This window comes from Daucus carota, chromosome 9 (genome assembly GCF_001625215.2).
Source record: "Daucus carota subsp. sativus chromosome 9, DH1 v3.0, whole genome shotgun sequence".
NCBI classification, from domain to species: domain Eukaryota; kingdom Viridiplantae; phylum Streptophyta; class Magnoliopsida; order Apiales; family Apiaceae; genus Daucus; species Daucus carota.
The window spans coordinates 42109900-42129038 of record NC_030389.2 but is presented as its reverse complement, the minus strand read 5'-3'; the positions used below and the strand labels follow the sequence as shown (position 1 = coordinate 42129038).

The window sequence follows — 19139 nt, the reverse complement described above, 5'->3', positions numbered from 1 at the left end:
ATTAGAATGTTTACTAATATCGCATGTGTACACATTTTTGCTACGAGGACAAGTAAGCATTAATTTTCCATCCTTATTTAAGATAGAACAATGAGTAGGATAGAAAATCACCTTATATCCATTGTCGCAAAGTTGACTAATGGAGAGAAGATTATACTTAAGTCCCGTAACTAGTTGTACATTAGCAATCTTGAAATGTTCATTCCCGATATCGCCAATACCAATGATACTCCCCTTGCTACTATCTCCAAACGTGACACTTCCAGCGGTAACCTTTCTAATGCTTTTCAAGAGTGACTTATTACCAGTCATATGTCTCGAACAACCACTATCAAGATACCACATGTCTCGTTTAGTAACAAGGCACACCCACAAAACAAATCAATAGAATTTATAGGTACCCTTTTGTCTTGAGGGTCCTCGGGTTAGAGTATCATGATAAACATTTGCATTATAGAAACTAGGCATGGTATAAGCATGAGTAGGCACATAGGAGTTTCGAGATGCATTGTTCCTAGAATAATCATAGTATCTTGGTTTTTGATAATTGCCACCTTGATACATGTTGTTTCTATCATTTGAATAATACATGGTATTTTGAGGATAGAAACTATGACTAGGAACAAAATGACTTCTAGACGATTGACCATTAGTATATGCCTTATACCCCAAATTTCTATTTTGATAAGCAATGGGTTTTTGAACATAACTAAACTTTGGTTTTCTTTGAGTTCCATCAACATAGTTATTTGGTACAAAACGATCAACCTTTGTATATGGCTTAGTTCCTTTACGAACCCACGTATACTTCCCCTTAATCTCACCATTCTTTATCTTGCAATATTCAACCGTATGTCCATCTTTATTGCAATAAGAGCATTTGTACTTTGGTGTAGCGGGGACAAAAGTAGTTTGTTTCTTTCCTTGTACAAACTTCTTAGGTTGAGCATTTTTATCATATCCTAAACCTTCATGGTTATATGATATTTTCGTATGTACCATTTTATCTAACAACTCATTTCCTTTTGTGAACTTTTGAATTGTTCTCTCAAGATCATCTTTTTCTTTGCTCAAAATATTAATTTTGTCGTTAAGAATCCTTTCTTGATTCATAACTTGAGCTAAGATCTTGGAGTGTTCATCTTTAAGCCTTTGAGTTTCCAACTCGAATATTTCATCTTTTTCACTTAAGGCATGAACCAATTCATCATTATCCTTTTGAACAACCGAATTTGACTTGCCTTGAGCCAATGACTCATTTTGAATTTTTAAGTTTAGTAAGTCAACATGAAGCATACGAGTGTTTTCATTTAATTGTAACTTCTCGTTTTCTAATTCTTCGGTGTTCAATACTAAGGATATATTTTCGATTTCTAGCTTTGTAACAACATCCTTATACTTGTTGTTTTCATTTTTCAAGAAATCGTTTTGTTCACATAAAGATGAGACTTCCTCCTCGTGTTTAAGATTTAATTCACTAATCCGAGAGAGGGTATGTTGATTTACACTATTGTTTCTTTCATTCATTTCAACCAACAAATCAATCAAATCACTTTTACTCATATCTAGCAAGTTTAACGAAGATTCATTAAAAAGATGCATATTATGTAAAAGTTTAGTACGAGAGCTTACCTCATCATTTGAAGTGGAGATGTCCGATGACGAAGAATCATCCTCGAGAGCCATTAAGCACAAGTTAACCACTTCTTCCGTAGCTTCCGAAGTTTCTTCATCTTCACTTAAATCCCAACCATTTTCGGCCACGAGAATTCGCCCCTTAGAGAGCTTAGGACATTCCCGTTTAAAATGACCGGGTTGCTTACACTCAAAACACACATTAGGTGTTTCCTCCGGATTTTGTTCTTTTGGCTTAGGAGGAGTGTAAGTACCATTGTTATTGGCATTGTTATAACCACTGGGACTTTGATTGATTTTGCCCTTGTTATAGCCCGTGGTAGGATAATTACTCTTATTGTTAGGAGTATAGTTTTGAGAGTAATTTGGCCTTCCATTAGAGTTAAAAACTCTTTGTTGATTATTCGATTTAAGGAAGCCTTTTCCATACCTTTGAGCCTTACTTTGAAGTACACGACGGAGTTGTCTCGTTAATAGAGCTATCTCGCTTTCATCGAGAGTTTGGAGTTCTTCGTTCAACTCTTCGTCGTTTTCATCTTCATCGATTAAGATGGACTTCAAAGCCATATTTTTCTTTTTGTCTTCCACTTTAGGAATGACCTTATCCGGAACATTATCTTCTTCGTAAGCACGAAGGTTCCCGAATAAGTTATCGATGTGGTAATCATTGAGATTGTGCATCTCTTTGATCGTAGTAACTTTGACTTTCCAACTCGGAGGCAAAGATTTAAGAACCCGACGATTCTTTTCGTTTTGAGTATAGTTCTTTCCGAGTTGAGTTAATTCATCGATTATACGAGTAAATCTTGTTTCCATATCGATGATATTTTCTCCATCTTGGAGTTTAAAGTTCTCGTATTCTTGGATCAAAGTATCCATTCGAGAATCTTTTATGTCGGTAGTTCCTTCATAGGTAACTACTAACTTGTTCCACATTTCTTGTGCGGACTTGCAATTGTTTACTCGTTTATACTCTTTTTCTGCAAGTGCACTTGTGAGAACCATTTCCGCTTTAGCGGCGATATTCATTCTATCTTCTTCATCGTGAGTATATTCACTTACTTTCTTTTCGATGATAATATCGTCGACTATTTTAGTCGGAAGTATTGTACCATCTTCTATGGCCATCCAAACTTTGACACCTTGACTTCTAGCATAAATGCGAAATCTAGTTTTCCATGTGGCAAAGTTTGTGCCATCAAACAAAGGAGGTCTAGAATTTGAGAGACCTTCACTACAACCGATAGCATTAATAAAGGCCATATCGGATCTACTTTACAGAGTGCTTTTATAACCGTAGCACTTAAAAAAGTAACTGCTCTGATACCAACTGTTAGGTCCCGATAGATGGTTTAATTAAGCTAGAAGGGGGGGTTGAATAGCTTAATCACCAATTAAAAATATTTATGTCGTTTTAAAAAGTTTTCACCCCTTCTTTAGAACTTGTATCGAGAGTATTGGCAGTTACGTGCGGAAGTGTAAGAAAAGAAAAGGAAAATATCACACGAGCGATTTTATCCTGGTTCGCGGTGGCTAACTCAACCCTTGGAGTCCACTCACCCCTAGTCCAGTCCCCGAGCTCCTCCCCGGACTCGAGATTTTCTCTACTATAAAGAACTCCTTTACAGTAGGCGGAGAAGCCTTTACAAATATATATCTTGGAGCGTAACTCTTCGTTACCTCCTCACTATAAATGTAAATAACAAGACTTGTCTCGGAACGTAACTATCCTTGTTACTTCCTCAAAGTCGTTGCACCTCCAGTGGTCTTTGTACTTCTAAACCTTTCGCCGGTCTTGGATCTTAGGTATTAGGTCTTGGGTCTTTCCTCTTCTTCACGGTGCGATGACTATCAACTCCCCGTCAATACGTCAAAGACTTGGGTCTTAGAACGAAGATCACCTCACTTCACTTCACCTCACTGCAAAAGTTAGAACACAATATCCACAAACAAATATATCCTTGTTTTATAAAAGTTTTGGTTCCGCAAGTTTTAGTCGAATTTTAACCACGTTGAAATTAGTCGATTATAACGTTTTAGTATGGTGGTTAAGTCGTTGGTTCAATTTTAACAAATTATATCGCGCGGAGAAATATAAGTTGTTGATTTTAATAAGATCGAGTGATGAGTGAGTTTTGAAAAGACGGAGTCGAAGTCGAGCAAGATATATCGCACACTCTTACTAACGGATTTTGAACCAAGTAGCTTGTTCGGATAACACCCCGCGATAGCGAAAAGGCCCAAACGGGGTTTACCACCGAAACAAGTAAAATCACTCACGTCACACACGTTTGGAAAATAAACACGTAATACCACGTATCTTATCTTAATGATATCCCCACCGAGCACAGGGCTGAAAAATGGGTTTCTCACTAAAACAAGAAGGGTATGGGAGTGATGGGAATGGGAGCACAAATATGAGTTAGTGAGCAAATAAAGTTAGTGCACAAATTCCCGATAATAACGAGTGGCCAACTCGAGTATTTTGAAATCAAGAGAGCTTAAGATGAAGAGAAATTTGTTTAAAAAGCCCTTTGAAAATGGTCGATTAAGACTCGGATAGTTGAAGCTAAAAGAAACCACTTACACGATTATTCCACGAAAGTTCGCCGGAGAAATTCGTCGGAGGTTCGATACGACTTTAAGCACACGAACGAATTTGAGCAGCCCTTCGGGAGGTTGAAAAGAGTGGTTTATGAAAATGCTAAGATGAGCGAGGCTTGGTTGGGTGGAACGAAGCTTCGGGGTTTAAAACCTTGTATATATCGGAATATATGAAGAATCGAAGGTTTTAAAGATGAAGTAGAAGAAGTAGGCACTTGAATAAACTTTGGGAGAGTGTTTGTTCTTCAAAATCTCAGCATATGTTTGGCTATTAGCTTAGGAAAAATGAGTGGGTGGAGGGGTGTATTTATAGGCAAGAATGGGTGGGGTAAATGTAAGAAAAGTAGAAGTAAAAATGCAAATGGTAATTTTAACAAACCTTGGCCACTACTCCACTTTGTCCCCTTGTCCCCCACACCTAAAAAGGTGTTCTTGACCAGCATCTTGGACTAAAAATTCAGGGCATTTAATGCACTAGAAGACAGACACGCTTTACGAGATACCGATAAAAACCGTTACATTAAAAACGCGATATTTCGAACGTGCGAAATAAATTACGGAAAAAATATGATAAATCTTAGAATATTAGAAAATGGCATTCTGGAAATTTTGGTAATTTTTGGTCAACCCTAGCTTGGTCAAACGTTCAGCCAGTGATCGGTCGGCAGACAGAAAACGCTCCGAAATAAAAGTTCTCGGAAAATTACGAAAATTTAACCATGCACTAAGAATAATATTTAATTGGCTAATCTCAAGTTTCAAGTCATTTTGGCAAGTGGAAGTATTTTATTTGGATTTAAAACGATAAATCAGGTTTTCGGGTTTAGAATAAAATACAATAATTCTTTAGAAATTATCAGAGAGAGATTATGGCCAAACTTAAAACTTGAATAAATACTTAAAATATATTCCCATTAAGATATAATACTTTTGAGGGACGGGAATAATCTTAAGGTATTTAAACCGATTTTCTAAGATAAAAGCCGTTTTATGAAAAACCGAAACACTTCGTCTTTTGGAAAACAGAGAAGGATACTTGACGAAGGTTTTGATACCAAAATACTTAGAAAAATATTGTTCATGATAAATCATGAATTTGATACGTTGAAAGAGCTTTCTAAGTATTGCGAATATTTTTCTCCGAAAAATACTGAATTTGAGAGACCGGGAGAAAATATTCCAGAAGAGGTATAAAACTGATATTAATATTGAGAAAATAAATCCTTCCTTGGATAAAATAAATCTTGAGGAATGAAGGATTTAGTAATTTTTGAAAGATTTAAAATAATTTATTCCGAGAGATAATAAATGATTTAAATATGGAATAAATTACTTTAAATATAAATTTTGTAAATAATGTAACATGAGTACTCTAAAGAATACCAAATCTTGATAGTCTTTTTTCGAGCTTCATGTAATTTTAATGTTGCAGTAGCAAGAAAGAGGTAATCGTAGTCTCACGAAACGCCTCGGCGCCACTATTGCGTAATCAGAAAAATTTCCTTCAAAATAAATGTATTTTGATGCGAAGGAATATTTTTAGAGATTAAAATTACTTGCCAAAAATAACTTTCCACTTTTAATTAATCAAATAAATTAATGACCTATTTGGGAGGATTACTAGGTGAATTTAATTTTAATGTTTGTCACAAATACCGAAACAAATATATAAATAAATTATATATCGAAGATATCCTTTCAACCTCATTTACAATAACTGCAAACTAATGTTGAACGCTACTTCTTTTAGCATTTTGCCGGAATTAAAATAATAAAATGTTACATATCTAGCGTTAATAAATGTTATTTGAAACAATTTTCTCCAACTCTGTTATTTTGATCGTTACCCTATGTGTTTTGTGACATTTGAGACTTTTTCCAAGTCAAATTAGACATCTAAAACATTATGTAAAATTTGTTTATCCTGTAATACATTTTGTTTCGATGACACTCGTTGGCTATATTAGTATGTTATTATTTTTGTAAGTTTTTAAAATATAATATATTTTTTCAATATGATAATTGACGACGTGACATTTATTATATATTTGTAATGGTTCGGCATATATAATCATTACAGGAGCTTGATTAAAATTATAAACAAAAAGAAAGTGTGATTGGAGTGTATTCATAAGATTATCTATATTTTTAATTTTTGTCACGACAACTTACTTTTTAGTTAAGAATTTTTAATAGTTGAAGGCTTTGTAAATCAAAAATAATTTATTTATGCCACTTAAGAATTTATAAGACAATTTATGATTCCTAAGTCAGAATCTTATTTGAACACTCCAGCTTGTTTCAAAAAAAAAATGCATGAACGAATGGATGGAGAATTAATCGATAAAAGCTATAAACTCATAAGATATTATTTTGTTTTCCATCAAAAAATAAGATATTATTTTGTTATAATTTTATTTTTGACCAACATATACAATTTTCGTGATACTAAGTCAAAATTGTTGTAATTTCAACTCAAGCTAATTTTTCCTATCAAAACTCAAAAGTAATTATATTTGAAAATAAAAATAAAAATATATCAAATCAAACTTAATTGAAAATATATATAATTTTTGTTGAATTCCAATCTCACTCGAAATCGACCGATTTCTTTTTTGGGAAATCTACAAAACTACCTACCTTTTCTTTTATTGTTTTCAAAAATACTACCTTCCAGAATTATTTTTAAAAATACCTTTTCATAAAAAAAAAATTCAAAAATACTGTTTGCAACTTTTGCAACCTCATTTGCAACTACAGGCGGCGCCAGCCGTGTTGCAACCTGATTTCAAGTTCCAGTTTTCAAATGTCATTTTCGACCTTATATATATATATCGATTCCGAAAATGAGGTCGAAAATGACATTTGAAAACTGGAACTTGAAATCAGGATTTGTAATTGCATATATGGTTGCATATGGTTGTATTCAGTTGCATATGGTTGCATTCAGTTGATTCTATTATAATCTAATGGCCCCGCTAGGTGCACACCATACATCTGTTGTTACTTACAGTTTTCAGTTGCATTTAGTTGCAACTGAGGTTGCAAAAGTTGCAACCGCAGTTGCAACCTCATTTGCAACTTTTGCAACCTCATTTACAACTATATATAGTTTTCAGTTGCATTTAGTTGCAACTGAGGTTGCAAATGAAGTTGCAACTGCAGTTGCAAAAGTTGCAACTGCAGTTGCAACTTCATTTGCAACCTCATTTGCAACTTTTGCAACCTCATTTGCAACTTACAGTTTTCAGTTGAACTAGTTGCAATTGCAGTTGCAACAGTTGCAACTTTCCATTTTTATTTGCAACTTTTGCAACCTGATTTGCAACTTTTGCAACCTCATTTGCAACTTTTACGGCTGCGCCGCCCAAGGTTGCAAATGAGGTTGCAAAAGTTGCAAATCGTATTTTTGAAATTTTTTTTTTATGAAAAAGTATTTTTAAAAACAATGAAAAAGATGGTAGTATTTTTAAAAAAATAATTTTACAGATGGGTATTTTTAAAAAGATCCCTTGTTTTTTTTATATAAAATTTGAAATTAATTCCAAAACGAGTTAGATACGATCCGAACCATATTATGTCAAAATTACTCCCGAACGAGATTGATCCAATTTCAATCCGATTACGCGAGGTGGGGTCCATTTCCTGGACAACACATGGACACAAAATACGATGTTGCATCTAAAATCGGTTTTAGGTCTATTTTAGTGGTAGGACAGTCTAACCGTCAATAACCGTTGAATGTCCTCAAACAAAGCACCCCCTCACTTTCTTTTTCTTACCGTGCTTCCTTCTCACTTGAACACATTACAACACTACACAACACACACATAATAAACTATAAATACTTGTGTCCTGTCTGAATCTCTTTGTTTTCACCAGATGCTTTGGCATATACTTGTTTGATGCCAACTTTGCTTCCTCCTCTTATCTAAACCTTCCTTCCCCTCTTTCTTGATAAACCCATCAACAATTATCTATTTCATCATCTGGGTGTTTGATAAAAATTCAATCTTTATCTGGGTGTTTGATAAAAATTCAATCTTTTTTATTAATGGGTCTAAAAGGCTCAATCTTCTTGATTGAGATTATTGTTTTTTGGGGATTTTTGAGTGTTCAAGGGCACATAAAAACAACCCTTGAAGGACCCTTTAAGCCTGTGACTATTCCTCTGGATGAGACATTTCGAGGGAATGCTATTGACTTGCCTGATGATGATCCCAGAGTTGTGAGGATTGTTAATGGATTTCAGCCTGAGCAAATCTCTCTGTCTCTTTCCTCAACTTTTGATTCTGTTTGGGTTTCTTGGGTCACAGGTGATTTTTTTTTTTATTCTTGTTTGTGTGCTTTTTGTTGTAAAGCTTAATTTTGTTATATTGATGGTGCACATTTCTCTTGTATGGTAATTCTGGAATTGGATCATCTTTATTCTTCACATGTGTGTGTGTGGAACATGAATTTCTTAAATTTTGATGTTGCATTGCTTCTCTTTTTGGTTTGATATGGAATGTGAGTATTCTAAAGTTTTAGAGTATGTCCTTAGAAATTGTGTGTGTAGACTGTTGAGCTTGAATTTCTTTCACGTGGCATTACTTTCTTTTCGATATGAAATGGGAGCATGAATATCTTATTTAAGTTGCACATTTGACATTGATTCTCTGTTCACTATGATGGATTGCTTTTTTAAAATACATGTGTGTGAAATCATAAATTTCATATTCTGAAGGTGCACCACTTTTCTGTTTACTACGATGAAATTGGATTTTTAATTTTTTTTGTTTGTATGTCGAAAGCATTATTATTGTTTTGGTACTTATATATTTTTTAATTGGTTTTACTTTTGTAATGGTGAACTTGCAGGGGAGTATCAAATTGGGAAAGACATAAAGCCATTAGATCCAGAATCTGTGGCAAGTGTTGTTCGATATGGAGAAGAAAGTTCTTCACTGAATTATGAAGCGAAAGGGAACTCACTTATTTACAGTCAACTTTATCCATTTGAAGGCCTTAATAACTATACGTCTGGGATCATACACCATGTTCGGCTTACAGGTATGTTTCTGTAGCTGAAATGTAAATTTTACTGGTTAGTGACAATGGGAATCAGATTTTCGGTGTTGGTTCAATTGTTTAGTTAAAGTTGGGATATTGGGTGTTTTGGCAAAGCGGCAGTTTGCTAGATTTATATCCTGTCTTTGCACCCAAAGCTATCTGCTTTTGATCAATATGAATGTTGCGGTAGCTAAAAATGCCCTCTGTTTATCTACCTAGTAAAATGGAGGGTTATCGGTGGATAAATGCTCTGAATTAACTGTATAGTAGAAAATGTCTTGATGCTAATTTTACCAAAACTTTTTGTCCCACAAACTCTCTATAGCGCTTTGATATGCACGGGTTTTGTTGCTCTGTACAAATCCTTTTAATAGATAAACAACGACTTTTTGTTTGCTAAATTAGATAAATATTGACTTGTTTTCTTTAGTTATGACTTGTTTTCTTTAGTTAGGACATGTAAAGCCTGCATTTTTAGTTACTTTGAAATATTATTTTTCTGGTAATAGTATGTATTGCCAGTTTGCCACTCTTTAGCATCAAATTGTCAATATTTTTCTCATCAAGAAGTTAAAGTAGCACAATCTACTTATAGTGCTTAGCTATGTAAACTAATCCCAGATACATATAGAATGTTGCTCATGATCCTTTCTGTTTTTATTGGAAATGATAAGTCAAAATTATGTATCATCTCTTGTGCTTGAATAGTGATTTTCTGTGTATAATTTAATATATTATTAAACTTGACAAAAATTGACAATTTTCTTGTAGGGTTGGACCCTGATACAAAGTACTATTACCAATGCGGAGATCCTTCTATCGAAGCAATGAGCAAAATTTTTAGTTTTAGGACCATGCCTGTTTCTGGTCCAACGAGTTACCCGAAGAAAATAGCAGTGCTAGGGGATCTGGGTTTAACATATAATTCTACTTCTACTGTCGACCACATCAAAAGTCACTCTCCTGATCTTGTTATCCTGGTTGGAGATGTAACTTATGCTAATCTGTATCTGACAAATGGAACTGGATCTGATTGTTATTCGTGCTCATTTCCAGACACTCCTATACACGAGACTTATCAACCTCGATGGGATTACTGGGGAAGGTGATGATCCTATGTTACTTCACTCTCAACTTGGGTTTAGTTCTTTCTTTTACCATATTATCGTTATGCACTTTTCGGCCATAGTTTGATCCTTGTTTTTCAGAACTTTTCGACTGATAAGTTATAATCTTGGGATCATGGATGTTTCTCTCCTTTCTAAAGATTAGGCGTCATATGATTATTTTGCAAAGCTAAAATATCTTATCAAAAAACATACTGTATGAAAAAAAAACCCAATAGATTACGGTGAATAGATAATTCTTTTATGCCATTACCATCTCCCCCATCTTTATATATCTTTATGAAGTTTCGCTATTGTTTTTTTGTAATTTGTTTTGGGTTTTCTAATTGTCTAAAAGTTACTCTGTATGATATATATGCTCTTTACTCCTAGTTTTAGTGTTCTTGTAAGCTATTTGGTCAGTCCTATGCGAATATGTAAAATAATGGAATGACTGTTTCAGGTACATGCAGCCTTTATTGTCTAAAGTTCCTATAATGGTGGTGGAAGGGAATCATGAGATAGAAGAGCAAGTTCATAACAAAACATTTGAGGCTTACAGCTCTCGATTTGCGTTCCCATCTGAAGAGAGTGGATCGAAATCAACATTCTACTACTCGTTCGATGCAGGTGGCATACATTTTGTGATGCTTGGTGCATACACGGCATATGATAAGTCAGGTAAAAGCATATACATGAATAACATCATTATTTAAGCTAATTCAATTTGACATGAACATAATTGCTTTAATCGTGGCTTACAATCAGTTGTAAATTGGACCAAGTATTGAACACAAGCTTGCAATTGTAACATCAATGTATAGTGTGATGATGAGATGCTGCCGTTTTTATTTACAGCTGAGCAATATAAGTGGTTGGAAAGCGATCTGGCTGAAGTTAACAGAAAAGTAACTCCATGGCTTGTAGCTGTTTGGCATCCGCCCTGGTACAGCACCTATGTAGCGCACTACAGAGAGGTAGATTGTATGAGAGTAGAAATGGAAGAACTACTATACAAGTCTAGGGTTGATATTGTCTTCAATGGACATGTAAGTACACAAATGCTTTACAGACTTCCGAAGTATCACACTCACATGTACCGCACAATGTATGTTCATATTTTATATATGAGTATTTAATTTTTTTTTGTGATTATTGCTTGTAAAAACATCATAGGTTCATGCTTATGAGAGGTCAAACAGAGTGTACAACTACAACTTGGATCCTTGTGGTCCTATTCATGTGACGATAGGCGATGGTGGTAACAGAGAAAAAATGGCAATATTGCATGCCGATGAGCCTGGTAACTGCCCAGAACCATCTACTACTCCAGATGATTTTATTGGTGGATTTTGCGCATACAACTTTACATCAGGTCCTGCTGCTGGCAAGTTCTGTTGGGACCAGCAGCCTGAATATAGTGCTTATAGAGAAAGTAGCTTCGGCCATGGGATCCTTGAGGTATATATTTTTCTTGCAGAACATAATCTACAAAGTTCACTCTCAAGTTTAACTAGTCAGAACATTTACTAAACCTTAATACCACAAAATCTAAATACGTGTCCAATTTCTTTCCGCGATATTAATGGAAGGGTTGACCCTAAATACTTAGGTAGCATATATTATCTGAAGGATTGACAGTCCTCATAAGCTAATGTAGGTTAGCACACATAACATAACTACATGCAATGATGCAAGAATATACCATGATATTACTGATAGGGGAAGCTCAATTGAAACTTTATCTTGAGATGAGTAGATTTATTTTCTTGAAAGATAAATTAATGATCATGTAGGTAAAGAACGACACACATGCTCTATGGACATGGCACCGGAATCAGGACATGTACTATGAGGCTGGAGACCAGATTTACATTGTAAGGCAACCTGACGAGTGCCCAGTTGAAGAGAAGGAAACTAAGCTTTGGGACTCTAGTCGATAAAGCGCCTCAAAGGATTTCTCGTAGTCCTCATGTTCAAGTACACAACTCTAGTTGCGCTACTAATTCTGTGTATTACATAAAGTTGAAGATGGCAGTTTAAACAGATAGAATCATACAATGAGCTAATATACGGGGTTCAGACAGCCTACCCCATAGACTTGAGGATGAAATATCAGATTAAACAAGTTTATGTTTATACTGTGATTGTACTGGTAAAAGATTTAGACAGAGGGTTCTAGTTTGACCCTAGAGCAAAACAAATAGACAAACATAGTTCAAAATTAGAAGGCTGCATTCCTTGTGTACACAGTTTATATTCAAGTGGGTGTTTGGCTAAAGCACTTCTCAACTTAAAAGTGGTAAAAATTCACTTCACTTATTTCATTCCCGTTTGGAAAACTTTACGAAGCACTTAGAGTAAAAGAAGCCTGAGAAAAAAGCTACCAAAGCTAGCTTTTTTTTGGGCTCAACTTCTCTTCTTGTTGCTGCTAGGTTTGATCCGGAGTAAGGTAGTATAATTGTTGGCCTAGTTATCTTGACCAAAGTTGTTTGTCCCTAGTTATCTTGTATAACTTTTTTATATTTATTAATTTTTTTAATGCAGAATTTAAAATTTTGTATCTATAAAATATTTCATGTATTAATAATAATAATAAATTATATTACTATAATTTATTTTTTAAAAGAAACGAATTATTATATACAAAATTACGAAATTATACCAACTTATAAGTTAAGTTATCCAAACGCTTAAATAACTTATAAGTCACGGTATCCAAACACTTATAAGTCCAAACCAAATCCTCAATTCTAATCCACTTCTTTACTCTAAGCAATAAGTCACTTTTTTTAAACCCAGCCAAACGACCTCATTGTACTGACAGTAAACTTATAAGTGATAGTGATGGATCAATCGGTCAAAGAGTATTTACCAAGTTCTATGTAACTTATTCTCATGGATCAATTAGTGAGCCTAATCAGGACTCGCGAATATTTACCAAATCATATTTAACTTATTCGAATTTCATTACGAACTTTTGATCGGATAAGTGTCTACTTGTTATTAGTTATAGGAAAACTGAGTGCTTATGAAATTTCATTAGTTTATGTCAATCATGGATACCGGTCTGGTCGGAGTTTATGAAATTTCATTTCATTTCATAGTAAGTTCAATAGATAACTTATTTGAAAACTGTGGGAGAAAGAAATATAATGTTTGAGTCATGAATTAGGTATCAAATCTTTCGACCAAAATATGATATAATATTTTGACGTAACGTTCACATCGGTACGACCGGATTGTAAAAAACCATTAACTTAATATGATTATGATTTTTTTTTATGATGTGACATCTAGAAACTCCAAACAAAAAAAGAATTTCGAAGGAGAAGTAATTTCGTGACCGTTTGGCTAAATTTATTTTCTCAAGAATAAGGGTTTATTTATGAAGAAAAGGACATGAAACTTTATTTTTGTGAAATAGTTCTTTAACTTTTATCATATAATGAATATTAAACACATTCCTAACATTTATATTAAAGAAATTATAAAAATATGCATTTTTTCGAAAGATAAGTCCTCGACAAAGGACTTAATTTTTTTAGCCAAACAAAGCTTAAAGTGTTGCAGGGTTCTAATATTCCCTGTACCATCAATTCCCACTTTCTAAGCTCGCCCAGTTAAATACATCTCACCTAAAATCAATTTATTATTTATTAAATAAAAAAATAATCCCACTGAAAACTGCTATATATACAAAGTTCATGTTAAATTTTCTTCTTAAACAGCCTTCACCATTTTATTAATTTTAAATCAAAAAATGGCTCTGCGCTTGATTTTACAAGGAAGCAGAAGAAATTTAACCAGAAGGGGTGCATGTCCCACGTTGTGGGGCCCAGTCAACAAGAAAGTCTGGACCCCACCTCCTTGTTCATCAACTTCATCTTCATGTAGTTCTTGTTGTTGCATGCATAATCACCCAGGTTTTTATCCGTACAACGTTATTAATGGTGACGGTGTAAGAGCACAAGAAAAATTGAAAGCTTTGCGTGGAGGACCGGTTATTTACCAGGGTGCTCAGGAGGATGATTGGATTATTAGTCTTGCTAAATTCGGTGTCGAGACTCGTAACGAGAACGAGATTAATTTGGTACGTGATTATGTCCCCGTTTGATTTATCTTATTAGTCGGAAATAAATAAATTATTTTTGAAAAATGTTTACTCCCTCTTTCTCCTCAATTATTGCTCTCATAAAATTTACTCCTTCCGTCCCCCTCATTTGTTTACATTTGGAGACGGAGACTCGACACGCATTCTAATAAAACGTAGTTTGATAAATTATTTTGACCTTTATTTTTTTCCTGAATAAAAATTTGATGTTTATATTTTTATACAAAAAAGAAATTTTTTAAAAATTAATTATACAACCATGTTTTATATGTGTCTTAAAATGCGTGTCGAGCAGTATCAAAAAACTGTAAAGAAATGAGAGGGACGGGAGTTGATTGCTAGATTATTCTGATTTTCCTTTTCTTCTGAATAAATATTTATTATCTAAATTTTTATTAAAAAAGAAACTTTTTTTAAAAAAATATGAAACTATGTTTTATATGCTCTTTAAAATGCGTGTCAAACAATTGAAAAAATGTAAAGAATTAGAGGTACATGGGAGTATAACACATTTTTTTTATATATTTACAGAATCATTACAAGCACTTGAGGTATTGGTTCATTTTTGAATTTTTACATGTCCAGACTTTGTAGTTTTCTTTAGAAAAAAAAAAACTATGCTTGACAAAAAGGTTATAGGTTGGTTTTTCTTGTTGTTCAGAATGGTGATTTGAAATTTGTGAGGGTGGTGGGGGCCAGCCACACAGGGTTGTCTAGCATGTTGTACCATATAACGCTGGAGGCGACTGATGGTAGGAGGCCTAGGATATGCCATGCAGTCGTTTGGCTGCAGCCGTTGAAGAACTCCATGGAACTACTGGTGTGGAGGCGTGTTCATGATGCTTTATCAGCTATTGGCGTCAAGTGTGGTAAGTACTGCTACCCTTCTCATGTAGCGCGTTCGGTTCATGATTAATGAGTCTGGTTAAAGAAAATCGAAATCTCAAGCGCATGTGTTGATGTTTAGATCAGCCATTCTGTGGTCCATTTGATGGATAAATCATTCCTTCTACTCCCTCCGTCTCATTTTAGTTGTCACATTTGGTTTGTGCCAGTCAAATTGACTAAAGTTTGACTGAAATTTATTAATATTTTATTAATTGATAGAATTAAAAAAATATATCATCGGAAATAAATTTTAATATACTTTAAGATGTAATTTTCAGTTTTTTAAAATAATGAAAGAATAATTCATAATCTTTGGTCAAAATTTAGTCAATTTGACCAACAAAAATAGAAATGTGACAACTAAAATGGGACGGAGGGAGTATACCCTTGATCCTCATTCTCATACCATTCATTCTCATACTCATTCACATTCCCGATTCTCATTCTCATATTCGGTCCAAACTCCACTTCATGGTATTCAATTTCTCACATTATAGCTTACAAGTGAGAAGTTTTTTCATACATTTTATATACAAACGGTACGAATAAGCGGATTCGCTTATAAGCCAAAAAGCGGAAAGAAGCATTTACCAAACAGGCACAATATTCGTTAGGATTAGGTATTGTTGATATTTTATCTGCGGCAGTTATTCATGTTCAAAAGATATGTTTTGTTGGCAGGTGATTCGAAACTACATGAAGCTGTTATGCATTTCATGAACCGAAGAAAGGAAAGTTCTTTTCCCAAACCCATGTCATAACAAGTTGAATTCATGCTGTAGTATTGCACTCGACAATTGTTGTTAACTTGGCTTTAGAAGATTCTTAATTTCTTATCTGTAAATGAATTTGGTATATGCATATTCTGCAACATTAGATGCAATTTTAGTATTCTGTACAGACTACATTGAACACAGATATATGGCGCTAACTGTTTCGATTAACACATTGGTATTGTAGATTGTTGTGATGGGTTCAGGGCCTCCCGGCTGGGGAGTCTGCATAGACTGTATTGTTTCTTCCATCTTATTCCATCACTAATACTGTATTTTTGGTATAAGCTCGGATCGGATGTGTACGGGTTGGTTCGGTCAGATTGTTAGATTGTTTTTACGTATAATTGCAACCAAACCTTTATAAGTATTGTTTTATGTTTAATCAATCGTTTGTCAGTGTAAGTTTCTTTTAATTAATGTATTATCTTAATATGAGAAACATTATAAATTGCGAAATGAGCAAACAAATCTTTTTGAGAAAAAAATGAGCAAACAAATCTTAATAATTTCAAGTAAGAAAGCCGTGAATCTTAGCGGCTGATGCATAAAAAGAAATTACATTTAAAAAATATTAAGTAAATATTAAGTTTGGAAAAGTATAAAAGTTAATTTAAAAATAATACAGAAAATGAAAATAGAAAACATCTCCTCTCTTTAGGCTTTGTTTGGACTTTGGCGATAACACAGAATCATTTCCAAACCCTAACAATGGCGATCTCCACCATTAATCGCCTCTCAAAACTCTCCAAATCTCCCTCTCTCTACCTCTCCCTCCGCTCCACCACCACGGCCGTCGCCGCCGCAGCCTCCACCGGCACCAAAAAGGTCTCCGACCGCATCGTCAAGCTCTTCGCCATCGATCCGTCCGGCCAGAAGCGCCAAATCATCGGCCTCTCCGGCCACACGCTCCTCAAAGCGCTGACCAACAGCGGCATGATCGATCCGGCGTCGCATCGGCTGGAAGACATCGACGCGTGCTCGGCGGAGTGCGAGGTGCATATCGCGCAGGAGTGGCTGCAGAAGCTGCCGGAGGCGAGTTATGATGAGCAGTATGTGTTGAAGAGGAGTCAGAGGAATAGAGTGTTGAATAAGCACGCCAGGCTGGGGTGTCAGGTTGTGTTGAGCCAGGAGTTGCAGGGGATGGTTGTGGCGGTTCCCGAGATGAAGCCGTGGGACACTCCGTAAAATTCTAGGTGAATTTGGGGAATTTTGTGTTTTTTTTTTGAATTTGATAATAATGTGGTGCGTTGTAGTTTGATTAATTGGTGAATGTGGTTTATGTAGTTTTATGTTATTGGATTTCGTATTGTTGTGTCGTATTTTATGCAATTGTTAATTGGAATTTTTGTTTGGTTATATGTTGTGTTTTCAAATGTATTGTTTGGATTTAATGATGGTTTTACGGTCGATTAATCAGAAGTGGTTTTAATTAGTGAGTTGGAGTAATGGATATTAAGATATGAATGGCATATAAATAGTTATGAGAAGCAAAGCAGTTTAAATGAACTTGTTGCACCTATTTATCGGATTAGATGTTTAGGCTAAGATAAGAAGCTTTAGGACATTCAATTGTACGGATTACGTAGTTGATTGGGTGAAAATTTCTTTTTCTTTGTGTTGGGTATTGTTTAGGCATTACAAAAAGTGTTCAGGACATGAGGATCATTAAGGGCAATTCAATGGAAGAGTGATAAGAATAATATTTGAGGGCGAGGGTAGTGGAAAACAATGTTGTAGTACTAGTTAAGTATTAGACTTAAAGCAATGTGAGTGACCTTTTAAGACTTGTATCTTCTATTTGGACATAGGCAGATATTTAAAAGATTAAGATGGCAAGATGCTTGAAAACTGAGTTGGTAGAGAGCATTCTATCATGTGAGAAGTGCTGGTTATAAGCATTCTGTTGGATTTTATAGATCATATTTGGTAGATTACAATGAAAGTTTGCTAGTAAATTACACCAGAAAACTACAAAGCATAGCATTGCAATTACATCAATAGGAATATTTTTCATGTTCGTGGGATGATGGGTTCAGTAGATGGCATATAATGAACTATGATAGCATATCTGCTGAAACAAATAATCCTGGGTACATACATAGCCTTGTAGCCATGCTTATGAGGATAAAAATTATGTTGTCAGCTTTACAAGTACTCTTGAGTGGTAAATGTTTACCTTCCACTAGTGTTGATTAGGTGATGATTTATAAGTGTTTTCTACTGATCATGTAAATATGCTTTGATTGGCCTCTGTTCTGATTTTTTTAGGAAATGATAGGAGAGACCTTCTACATCTTCTTATGTATACTAATATATAATATGTTAGTCTGCGTATTGAATATCAAACTGTTTTTTTTATGGTAGGAGAGGAATTTGCGTCCAGTAATATGAAGCAACTGAACTGAAGATGGCTGTTGGTTGTGATAAATGACAAAGCTGAACCATTTCTGTAATAAATATCTAGCTGCTACTTGTAAGTTGGATCATATTCACTTTTTTCTTAAGGTTGTAAACACAATCAGATTATACATTATTGAGGTGTATAACTCTATTTTCTGGTCTAGACGCCAAGTCATAATTATCTGACTCTCATAACTACATGAAATATAGTTATGAGATTCTTCGTTCCAACTCTTTAGTGGAATTTAGTCAGTAGAAGATTCTGTAAATGTGAAACTTGATTGCATTGAAACCCTAGCTCTCCTTCACATACACGTATATGCACACATCCCCTTCCTTTTGTATCTTGCGCTAAAGGCTTTTACTGTTGTCATGCATTATAATTATCTGCAGTTACTCTCCCCACCTTTGAGTTAGAAGCTTTGTAGACCTCTGCCCTTTTTAAGCTATGCTTATTCATCACCATACCTTCTTGGTTCATATAAATCAGAATGTCTTCATGTAGCCTTGATAGGAGCCGGTTGTGAGCTTACAAGTTCCTAGAACATAGGCTTAATTGGTCTT

At 34.6% G+C, this 19139-nt stretch overlaps 2 protein-coding genes across 2 annotated transcripts; both read left to right on the top strand.

Moving 5' to 3' along the window:
• The first annotated feature begins 8148 nt into the window (after positions 1 to 8148).
• LOC108200843 (purple acid phosphatase 15) lies at positions 8149 to 12558 on the top strand. Its single transcript, XM_017369105.2, has 7 exons — positions 8149 to 8555; positions 9100 to 9291; positions 10063 to 10396; positions 10861 to 11078; positions 11256 to 11446; positions 11574 to 11858; positions 12194 to 12558. The coding sequence occupies exons 1-7, from the start codon at positions 8294 to 8296 to the stop codon at positions 12338 to 12340; spliced, it is 1629 nt and encodes a 542-aa protein (XP_017224594.1). The 5' UTR covers positions 8149 to 8293; the 3' UTR covers positions 12341 to 12558.
• Positions 12559 to 16801: 4243 nt separating this feature from the next.
• Positions 16802 to 18738, top strand: LOC108200615 (uncharacterized). The gene is made up of 2 exons (XM_017368832.2): positions 16802 to 17368; positions 18540 to 18738. Exon 1 carries the CDS (start codon positions 16884 to 16886, stop codon positions 17358 to 17360), a length of 477 nt encoding a protein of 158 aa, XP_017224321.1. The 5' UTR covers positions 16802 to 16883; the 3' UTR covers positions 17361 to 17368; positions 18540 to 18738.
• Positions 18739 to 19139: the final 401 nt, after the last annotated feature.